Source organism: Varanus komodoensis, unplaced genomic scaffold (genome assembly GCF_004798865.1).
Source record: "Varanus komodoensis strain SLA01 unplaced genomic scaffold, ASM479886v1 scaffold887, whole genome shotgun sequence".
In the NCBI taxonomy this organism is placed as follows: Eukaryota; Metazoa; Chordata; class Lepidosauria; order Squamata; family Varanidae; genus Varanus; species Varanus komodoensis.
In genome coordinates this window covers 1-10,825 of record NW_025336584.1, presented here as the reverse complement: position 1 = coordinate 10,825, position 10,825 = coordinate 1, and the positions used below count along the sequence as shown (strand labels likewise).

The window sequence follows — 10,825 nt, the reverse complement described above, 5'->3', positions numbered from 1 at the left end:
GAGGAAGATGCGTGTTTGAGGACGGGGGACAGGAAGAAGGAAGTGAAGTGGCTGCAGCGAACCTCCACGCTGCGACGTTCTGTCGCAGAGCGCCCTTGGGCACCTCTTTGGGGTTGCTTGGGACTCCCCCCAGCCCAGACAAGGGGGGCACTGGGGATGCCCCCCAGGGCCTTCTCCAGAGCATCATCTCCTCGTGGCCCAAGGGAAAGGGACCTCTTGGGGCACACGCATCCCTCGTGCCCCCTCAGCCTGGGCTCCTCAGCGAAGTCCAGCTGAGCAGAAGGCACCACCCTGGTGGCTGTGGGAAACCGCCAGGGAGAGGGCAGGGAAGAGCCCGCTCTGCCTGCATGAGCGTGGCAAGCCCTCCCATCCAGTGTCGGCGGGCTGCTTTTGCTGCCTCGGGCCAGTCCACGCAGACATGCAGCACTTCCTCCGGCCGGTGTCCTTGGCACTCGGGGCAGCCGCCTGCAGGGGCTGTGCCCTTGCAGCTGCATTCCCTGCCAGTATTCGGGCGCAGGGGCTCCCAGGAGCATCCCCAAACCCCCGCCAGCACTGGAAAGGAGCTGCCAATGGCCCCCTCGCCAGGCCCCTCCCAAGCCTGGAGGTGGCCGGTCCCGGGGATCAGTGTATCAAGGACAGGACAGAAGCCTGCGGAGTCCCCGCACCGCCTGTTCGTGGCAGGCCAGCCTCCCACTCCCCAAGCCCTCGTGCACACTCGCCTGTTCTTGACGATCCAATAGTCCAGGTCGTCTTCGGTGCTGCCGTACCCAACCAGAAGCACGGCATGGTTCACTGACTCGCCACACCCCTGCAGGTAGAAGATCCCTGGAGGGAGGGCAAGGGGGGGCGGGGGCTCAGGAAAGCATGCAGAGAAGAGGACGGCTTGTGGCCCAGCGGCGTGGCGCACGTGCCCCGGTGCAGTCCCCCGACACTCGCGGCAACGCCGGGGAAACCGGCTGCCTGCGGTCCCGGAGTGCGGGACTGGCGTGGCCCGGGGTGGACCCGGAGCGATGGGCACCTCTTCCAGGTTCTCTTCCAGGGCAGCTCTTGGCGGCCACACACCAGGCCTGCCCGGCTCATCCGCGTTTTGTGCCTGGCCACGGGGTAGCTTTGGTGCCGCCCAGGGGCCTCCTCGCTTCCCCAGGGCGTCTGCAGCTGAGCCTTGCTCGCCCCTCTCGACCGAGGTGTGTTTGCGTGTGCGCTTCCGGACAAGCACCTTTGCCCACCATTTCCCTCGGCATCTCCCTGCCTGTTTTCTCACCCTGCTCAAAAGTCTCTAGGGAAGCAGGGCTGCAATAGCCATTCCCTCTCCTTAGAGTGGCAGAGCTGGGAGGTGGCCACGTGGAAGCAGCCGGCTCTGGGACGGTCAGCACCCTCCTCCGTCCCCCAAGGCCCTCTCACCTGACCGGTAGAACTGCATTTCCATGCTTGAGGCATCAATTCCAACGGACACTGGACCAAGGAGTCCCACTGCTTCCTGCAATATTTCTGTCTTTCCCTCTGGAATTGTGAGAAAGCCGGTACACGCAGCCGCAACTGTACTATCATTGAAAAGGCACCTTTCATCCTGCAAGTTTGGGAGGCAAGGAGATCAATCACATCTTTCCAGTTTATAACGTGGCTAAAACAAACAAACCAAAAACCTCTCAGTGCAGAAGAACATCCAGGTATACAGGCCTAGGGATGGAGCTGCCAAGTCCTCCAATAAAAACTTCTGTAACTTTGGGTATCTGAGAGAGATTCATGTTGAGGAATGGCTACAAACAGTGGGCTGGCTGGGTGGCAGAGCTACTGGGGGGGACGCTCCTATTGCTCCTCAACCTTCTGGAGTATTGTGCACAACCTGGAGTGTTGTGCTCGGTTTTGGGCCCCTCATTACAGGAAGGATTAGCCAGCTTGGAGTCAGGGCAGCGCAGGGCCACATTTCCAGACAGTCAGGACCCCGAGGGTGTGGAATGGGCTTCCACGGGAGGTGGTTGAGGCCCCATCGGTGCGGGTGTTCAAGGACAGGCTGGACGTGCACATGGTGGGCATGTCGTGAGTGGAGCTGGCTGGAGCTGGGGGTCCGACTAGATGGCCTGGGAGGCCCCTTCTGACTCGCTCTGTTTCTGTGTTTCTCTCGTTAAGGTTAAACTTGCCAGGTTCTTTGATCTCTCTTCACTAGACGTTGTTTCCAGCCCCCACCCCCCCAGTCATCAAATCCTGTCAGTTTGACAAACTGGAAAAATACACCTGTTGGAAAATGGCTACCAAAGGAGCAAGGTGGGACAGCTGTCCCCAGCATCAGAGGTGGCACACCTGTGAGGCCCACCTGCTGAAGAATATGCTGCTGTATTCATGCAGGGCTCCCAGGCACTTCACAGGGTGTGGTTCCCTCCGCCTGTTTTAGGAGATGTTAGAAACAGAGCGAGTCAGAAGGGGCCTCCTGGGCCATGTAGTCTGACCCCCGGCTCCACTCATGACAAGCCCACCACGTGCATGTCCAGCCTATCCTTGAACCCCTGCACCGATGGGGCCTCAACCACCTCTCGTGGAAGCCCATTCCGCACCCTCGGGGTCCTAACCATCAGGAAGTGCTTCCTGGCATCTAAATGCAACCTGGGTTCCCGGAGCTTGGCTCTGCTGGAGCGCGTTCTGCCTTCCTCTGCAGGGGAGAGCAGGTCTCTGCCCACCTCCGTGTGACACCCCCTCACACACCTGCATGTCGCCAACAGAGCCCCTCTGAGTCTCCTCCCCTCCAGGCTGAAGAGGCCCAGTTCCCTCCATCTCGCCTCATACCCCATCCCCTGCAAACCGGCCACCAGCCTTGTGGCCCTGCGCTGCACTAACTCTAACCTGGCTATATCCTTCCTGTAATGAGGGGCCCAGAACTGAGCACAATACTCCAGTTGCGGACGCACCAGAGTCGTGTAGAGTGGCAGTAGCACCCCTCTGGCTCCAGAAGCCACGCTTCTGGCTGTGCAACAAGGGTGGCGTTTGCCCTCTCGGCTGCCGCGTCACATGCTGGCTCCTGTTCAGCCTGTTGTCTCAGCAGGGAACAGAAGGCAAGGTAAGGCGACTCTATGCTAGCAGGACCAGCAATGCAAGGAAGGGGAGCAAGGAATGCCCCATGCCCACACAGAGGAAAGGAGTAGGAGCCTGGAGGAAAGCATTTTGGCCCAAGAAACAAAATGAGCCAATATTCTGGGCCACAGTGACTGCAGGACTGAGGGACACACTGAGCCCATGCATAGATTACCTTTTCCTGGTAGGGGTAGGCCTTTTCTGAGTCAATGCCCTGGTTGTTCATCACGTACGCAAAAGCGTTTGTTGGGTTTCCACCATTACATCCCTTGTTGCCGTACGTCCAGGCGCAGTCAACGAGGTTCTGCTCGCTCAGACCAACCAGCTTGCCATCTGTCTTGTAATGCAAGCCCTCCAAGGCCCCGACAGCACTGAATGCCCAGCAAGAGCCGCAGCTGCCCTGTGGAAACAGAGAAGCTCTTGGAGCCCTCGGCCACGTAGGTCCGGCATCAGGCTCCACCCCCTCTCTTTGCAGCCGACAAAGTGCTCCAGGTCTGCCAGTGCAGGGTCCCCGACAAGCCCGCGCCTGCTGCGCAGCCTCCGCCGGCTCTTCCTCCTCCCGACACCCCATCCCGGTGTCCCGGCCCCTGGCGTGGGCAGGCTGACCTTTGGGCTAGAGAATTCTTGTTCTCACCGTTCCAGGAAATCTATTACCGTGAATGTAGTTACCATCCCTCTAATTCTATATAATTTCATAAATGATCACCCTGGAAATCAAGGAATGGACTTATGTAGGAATAATTGCGTGACATTTCAGAATGCTCAGGCCCATTAACAGAATGTCACTCGCTTGAGTCTGATCAGTGCCTGTGCAATTTGAACAAGAAACGTAACTGGGTAGAGAAACGGAACAAAACAGCCTTCCAAGCGACGTGGGCAGGAACGTCCCCTCTCGCCGTCCCCGTAATTCGCCACTCACCTGGTTTTTCACGGGGGTGACATAGCCTTCCTCACGCCAGTCCACAGAGCTGGGAACCTGCGCATCGGGCAGCCCGTTGAAAACAGTTCCCTGGCCACTGGATCGCCTCCCCAGTTCGGGACGCAAGCCGTTGAGCTTGTTGAACTCCTCGTTAGTCTGCGGTGCAGGACGGAGAGACGCATCAGGCCCCTGCGCCCACGGTGTCCCCCGAGCTGCCCGGCCAGGCTGCCCGAGGCTCGACTCAGCTTCCCCAGACGAGCCACAAGCCCTGTGCTGCCGGCCTCCCTCCCCGTGGGCATCTGAGGGTTCCTGGCGGGGCCCAGCACAGAAGGGAGACCGGCAGGAGGCAGACCATCCCACTCCTGGGGCACTCTCGCTCCCAGGGAGGCGGAGGAGGAGGACCCCGGCTCACACGGGAGGCCGCTCAGGGGAATCTGTTTCATCCCATGGGAGCGTCTCTCTCTCTCTCTCTCTCTCTCTCTCTCTCTCTCTCTCTCTCTCTCTCTCACACACACACACACACACACACACACACACACACACACAGGGCTTCCAGGATGACAGCAGGAGATGAAGGACAATCTGGAAGTGGCAGGCTGGCGAAGGATCCCGGTGCTCGGACCCCTCAGTGCAAGCACAGGGATCCACTGCGGGGGATCCACTGCGCGCTTGCTTTCATCAAGGACTGGCTCCTTCAGCACATGAACCAGATGCTCCGCTGCTGAGCTCTGGCCCTCCGTCTCCAGATGAGAGAAGGTCCCAGTCCTCAGCGTGCTGAGCACGGGGCCAGGAGAACCCGCCTTCTGCCAAATGAGAGCCCTGCTCCCGCTGGCTCAGGGCTCCGGACTCAGGAGCGGATACAATCCTGCAGGGTTCAGAGTAAAGTCCCTCCTTTGCGGTGAGCTGGAGAAGCTTGCCTAACCACTGAGCCACACAGCCCCTCCATGTCGCAGCCCCCGGAAGGGAGAGTCCTGCTGCCCCGCAGCTACACAGAGCGTGCAGAGGGGAAGGTGGGGCCTCCCTGCAACGCGGATGCGGCAGGAGCAGGCCACACGGACCTGCGGGGGAACCACATGCCTGGCGCCCGTGCGTGCGGCCGGGGGCGGGGGGGACCGAAGGACCGGCCCGCGGGGCTCACCCAGTCGCCAAAGTGGTTCATGCCCAGCTCGAAGGAGTGCTTGCCCAGCGCCGCCTCCCGGTTGTGCCGCTCGATCATCCGCAGGTTCTTCTCCCAGATGCCCCTCCGGACGGCCTCCTCGCCCTGCGGGGAAGCGCGCAGCTCAGCAGGCTGGACTGAGCGCGCGGGAGCCGGGGGCCAGCTCAAGCAGGGGCCCCCGAGCCAGGACTGGCTGCCCCCGGAGCAGACTTCTTCCGGCTGAACGCAAGAGCGCCCCTGAGCATGCACCCTGATCCGGGTGGCCGGGAAAAGCCCCCTCTGAGCAGACGTGAACCGCAAGCCGGGCAGCGCGGGCCCCGCAAGGGAGGCGCGCCCTGAACCCGGCTGCCCTGAGAGGCCACTGGGGAGCTTCACACGCCGGCCCCGGAGGCCAGAGGTGTGGGGGCAGAGAAGCGCGGGCGTGCACTGGGCCGCGACCCCCACTGGCCTTGGCCCAAACCACCTGGAATTTCCTGGCCGGACCAGCGGATCGGGGTCCTGGGCTCACACGGGGTCCCGGGACGCGGTCCGGAACATGGCCCGGCTGGGCCTGCGGAGGCACCCTTGGGACGCCCCGATGGCAGCGGGGAAGGTGCTGGCGGAGGGAAGGGCCAGCCGGCCCCACGGCAGTGGCTTTGACGCGCGGGAAGATAGGGGAAGGCATCTCTGCGCCTCGGGAGGCCGGCGGCTCTCCCCCGGACGGAGGGCTGCGGGGAGGGCGCTGGCTGCCGCACGGCCTCCTGGGGCCACTGCCAGCCCCCCCGGGCTGCTCTCCCTCTCGGACAAGCGTGGCCGAAGCGGGGGTCCCCCTGCAGGGTGGCCAGCAGAGCCGCGACTGCCCCTTTGAGTGCTGCGGAGTCCGGAAGGAAAGGGGCGCGGGGTCCTTCGGGGCCAGCCCAGGCGGCCGGATCCCAGGCCCTTCTTCATGCTGGCTGCGGAGCATGGGAGCTGCATGCCCAGCCTTCCGGAGGGCCCCGATGGGCTCTCCCTTCCCACCTTGCCTTGCAGCTCAAGTGGCGCCAGCCTCCCCCGCCTGAGCAGTTGCTCCTTTGCTGCGGGAGAAACGCCGCGTCTTGCCGCTCGATGGCCACGGAAAGGCCGCCCGTTGTGTCGGCACAAGGCAGGCACTGTGCGCCCGGGCCTCCTCCGGAGGCCGCCCCGGGTCCTGAGCGGCCCGGAGGCCCTCGGCTCCCTCGCGCGACTTACCTCCGCGTACTCCTTCCCATGCGTAGCCTTCCAGGCTCTCCAGGTCTCCTCCAGCGGCCGCACCAGCACGGCGGAGAGGGTCCCCTGCGACAGCAGCCAGGCCACCGCCACCAGCGAGCTCGGGAGCACCATCTGCAGCCGGGGGAGAGCAGGCCTGTCCCGCTCAGCCGGGGCGCTGGCACGGGTGGGGTGCCCACGGGACTGAGGGGGCACGGCCCACGCACGGGTCCGGGGGACCCGAGCACCCCGCAGCAGAGCCTGCCCGGCGCTGGCCTCCCCTTCCTCCCACCCCCCCTTGCTCCACAACACCGAAGCTGGCATCAGCTCCGCCTGTTGGCCAGCCTGGAGGCTCACGCTGCGCCCGGTCAATACCAGTGCTCGTCCCTTGGTTGGAATCCCACGGCGCCCATCTGCCACACTTCCCGGGAAGTTTACAGTACTGGAGAAGTATATCATGCCATTGTTGGCCTTTGAGGAAATTCCGCATGCTCCCCCTGCACCCGCCCTGCCATGGGACCCCCAAGTACCCATATCTAGGCAGCACCTGCTTCAGCAGAAAACCCTTTTTCATGTAATTAGGGTGGCAACGGGGAAAGGGGCCTTTTGGTGGGGGTCCCAACCTCAGGAATGCTCTCCGTGGGGAGCTCCCCTGGTAACCAAGCCGGTGCTCTGGCAGCTGTGGTAACACCTTGTGTCCTGGGAACTCTGTCGTTTTCGGGCACGGCTGGGGGAACTAATCCTTATGACGTTTTGAACGTTTCTTGCCAGATTCGACCCCTGCATAAGGCTGTTCTTTTTGCTCAGAGGGTCAAATCAGGCAAATGAAAAGCTGTCCTGCTTGGAAGTTGCACAGAAGAGCTACAGGTTTGTGGAAATGTCTAAGCTGGGGAGAATTTTGCCCATGGCACTCATGTGTAGGTGATTTAAAGGTTGCACAGCTTGCTAAAGCAGGGCTGTTCCCGACGGGGTGATTAAAAAAATAAATAAGACCTGCCTTTTGAGCAATTTGCATCTTTCAAAGAATCTGTTCTTTCTGAGGGAGCGCTTTGCAGTGAATCTTCGTTCCAGAAAGCTGCCCCTGTTCTATGGCTGGTGCATCTGATATAGTTGCACATCTTGGGAAAGTTTTTTTCATCTCGAGAAAACGGCAGCGTTTGAGAAAGTTGGGGATCTCGCAAGTGCACGGCCTATGAACGTGCATGCAAGTTTGTGAGTGTTTAAGTCGGGCAGTTTCAAACCCTTTCCAAATGGAAGGGACTTTTCTGTCTTCGCTAAATTGTGATGCCTCAGCTGGGATTTCATGCGGAGGGACGGAAATTCCTCGGCTGTAAAATTCTGCTCAGCGTGCCTGAACGCTTTAAATGTGGGCGCTGCGCTGGGCTTACCTCTCTTTCCTGATGAAGGGTTTGGGGAAAGCTCCTCACGTCTGCCCACACGCCTCAGTGCTGACCGGGGACTCACAGCACCTTTTATGGAGAGGGTCTCCCACCATCCAGCTGCCAACAATCTGTGCAAACATCTGTCAGATGTGGACTTCCTGGGCAACGTAAAACCACAGATTGCCAAAAATAGCAGAGCCCCTTTGCAGCCTCCATGCGCAGATCACACGAAGAGAAACGTACAAAGGCGGACACGCAATGGAAGCTGGAAAGGACCATCAATTACGTGGCGTGAACCACACACCCCCGCCCCTCGTGCTTGCGAGGGAGGATGGACGGCCGTTGCAAGGCAAGCGCACAGGCAGCGGGGGAGAAGGGTCCACACTGGAGCGGGAAGGGCTGTTTTCGCGGGACAGGCGCCCCCCCCCCCCCAAGGGATTTGGACACCCTTTGTCTGCAGTGGGCTGCTATGGGTCCCGAAGCTCTTGGCGAATGGACAACGGGCAGAATGAACCGGCACGTGGACTCCCCAGCGCAGCAGGTGTGGAGGGTGCATGGATTCGGCGGCGTTCTGCCGAGGCTCCCCGGCACACAGCCGTTGCGGCAAAGCCTGCATTTGGCGCTCAGCGTCGGCACAGAGCGACTTGGCCTCGCTGGCACTGCCGCAGCGTGTGGGCCATTCCAGCCCACACGCCCGCACTGTGCCGCGCGGCCCCCAGTTCATTCCCCTGCAAACGGCACACGTGCAAAGCAAGACGGAAACCGAGAGGCAAAGGCAGGCAAGGGGGGCCCCCGGAGGGTCGCCACGGCTTGCACTCCATGGGGCACGGAGGTCCATCAGCTCCGGCCCGCAGCCTCCGTGCATAGCTGTGTGCAGTGGCATCCCAGGCCACTGCTCTCCCGGGGGAACATGGGCCTCGTGGATGGACGGCGATGCGACTCTGCGGGGGTGAAGGGCCTCTGTGCGGAGGCTGAACCTGGGCTTCCGGGAGTGCCCTTCCCCTGAGCGTGCAGCAGTTTCCCAGGGTCTGCGGCCTTCTCCCGTTCAGAAGGGTGCCGAGGCCTGGTCTGGCTTTGTGCTTGCAGACTGAGCATCAAGGGAGGGTTGCAGCACGTGGCCCATGCATTCCTTGCCTCACCCACCTCTGGAACCTGGCCCCCAAGAGTGTCTCAGCAATTAACTCCATTCCGGGGGGCGGAAGTGCCCCCCAGCCCACCAGGACCCCCAGCAGGCATCCAATGTAGCCCCGGGCCTGCCAGGGCCCTTCCGAGGCCCCGCGCCAGTGGTCCGGGAGAGTCATGCGAGTCCTTCCCTGCAGACATTGAGAAGACTGGGGGGGCTTTGCTGGATCAGGCAATGCGTCCCCCACCCTGGCCTTCTGCGCCCACGGGGGCCATGCTGGCGCCTCAGGGAGGCTCAGGAGCAGGATGAGAGTGCATCGCACCCTTGTGCCCATGTTCCCCAGCTACAGGCATGCGCGGCCTCTGGTGCCGGAGGAAGCAGAGGGCCTGGCCACCATGGGTAGGAGCAGGGAGGGGAGGGGAGGGGAGGGGAAGGGGCACAAAGACCTTCCTTTTTAGCTCTGCCTCTCTGGCTTCTTCCCCCTTAGAGAGAGAGAGAGAGAGAAGGTGGGTTCCCAGGATGCCTTCAGCCCTGTGTAGCCATGGAGTCACGCTGAGCTTAAGGGGAGGCCGACACGGCCTCCATCCAACCGCAGCAGAACAAGGTCCCCAGGAGAATGACCAAGACTCTCTCTGAGCCTTCCTGCTCTTTGGGGTCTCCCCAATCCCTTGCTCCCCCTCCAGCTTCACACGGCTTGGAGCAAGCCCAGTTCTCCCTCAAAGCCTGGCTTAACCTCCCCACCTGCTCCCAGGTTGGACAGAATGGGAAACTCTGCCTGATGGAGCCCATTATGGTGAACTCGATTGCTCAGACGAAGGCAGGCCGGAGGGGGCCGCGTGTGTGACCGGACTGCATATTCTGATCTCAGGTTATTACGCCCAGAGGCAGTCCTCGAAACGCTTGTTCTGCGCACACTCGCACTGACGTGTGTGGCTCTCTAGCAGTGGCGGCTAACGAAGTCTGGGGGAAGGAGAACCTGCTGCCATGTGGCCTCTGCTGCGTGGGGGAGCAGCACTGCCACGAGGGGAGGACGTGGGCATCCTTCGTCCTGGAGGCCCTGTGGCAGGAGTCGTCCCCAAGCTTGCCTCGCATCGGCACGACCGGCCAGCCGGCCCTCCCCTCAGGCGACCCTTCCAGATCGTGGATCTGCCAAACACACAGCCCCACTCGTGTCTTGGCCCCTGTGGAAGCGGGAGCGGCCCAGCCCTGCAAGCAGTTGGGGGCAGAGCTGCCCTGGGCCCCCACGCCGCCCGAGATGCACCTCGTGGCCTCGGAGGAGCTCAAGGAACCCCCATCGCATTTCCACCCTGTGGCCACCAGCGGCCCGGTCCTTTCAGGTCAGCTTCTGTGAAACTGCCCCGAATTCCTGTGCCAGTTTGGAGCTGGGAAGTGCAGGTTTCTGGCACGAGGTGGACAGAGGATGACTTGTGCGTACTGGGGAGGACTCAGTAACTCTGAGAAGGCCGTGCTCCTCCTGCGGCCCCCAACAGGAGGCCTCTGGGGGCGTCTGCCCACGTTCTGCAGCCTGGCTCCCCGGAAATTCTGCCGCCATTTGCCCAATGTGCCGATGAAGCAGGGTGGCTCGCATCAGCTTAGGCCAGAAGGTCAGCCGCCCCCACGCTGCCCAGGGGGGCCCAGCCAAGCTGTCCCTGCTCTTCTCCCCTCTTGCCTGAATCCTGCCATGCGTTTCCTGAGCTGCCTCTGAAGAGGGTGCGGGCCCTTTGGTGGGTCGAAAGCAGCGCTTTGAGGCTCTTAACGGGGACTGGCCAATGCATGGAGCAGAGGCGGAGGCGGAGGAGGGAGGGGGAGAGAGGGAGACCCCACCATTTGGGTGGAGGGCACGGTTGCAGATGGAGGGGATACTGTATCTCTGCTGGAGCTCTTGTGGGTTTGAGTGCAGAGAACTCGCTGGCCCGTGGTCAGCTATCACATAACGGTGAAGATGCGGCGGTTTTGGCCCTTATCTGCTCTCCACTGCA

The 10,825-nt window shown here is 61.8% G+C and overlaps 1 protein-coding gene across 1 annotated transcript; it reads right to left on the bottom strand.

Annotated features, from left to right (window-relative positions):
* Window positions 1-719: 719 nt before the first annotated feature.
* LOC123016846 (procathepsin L-like) lies at window positions 720-7,799 on the bottom strand (the record flags this gene model as incomplete). Its single annotated transcript, XM_044417505.1, has 7 exons — window positions 7,730-7,799; window positions 6,345-6,476; window positions 5,121-5,243; window positions 3,983-4,138; window positions 3,239-3,463; window positions 1,402-1,567; window positions 720-825 (listed from the first exon to the last, which is right to left on the bottom strand). Coding segments are annotated over exons 2-7 (908 nt in total), but the record flags the coding sequence as incomplete, so codon positions are not given.
* Window positions 7,800-10,825: the final 3,026 nt, after the last annotated feature.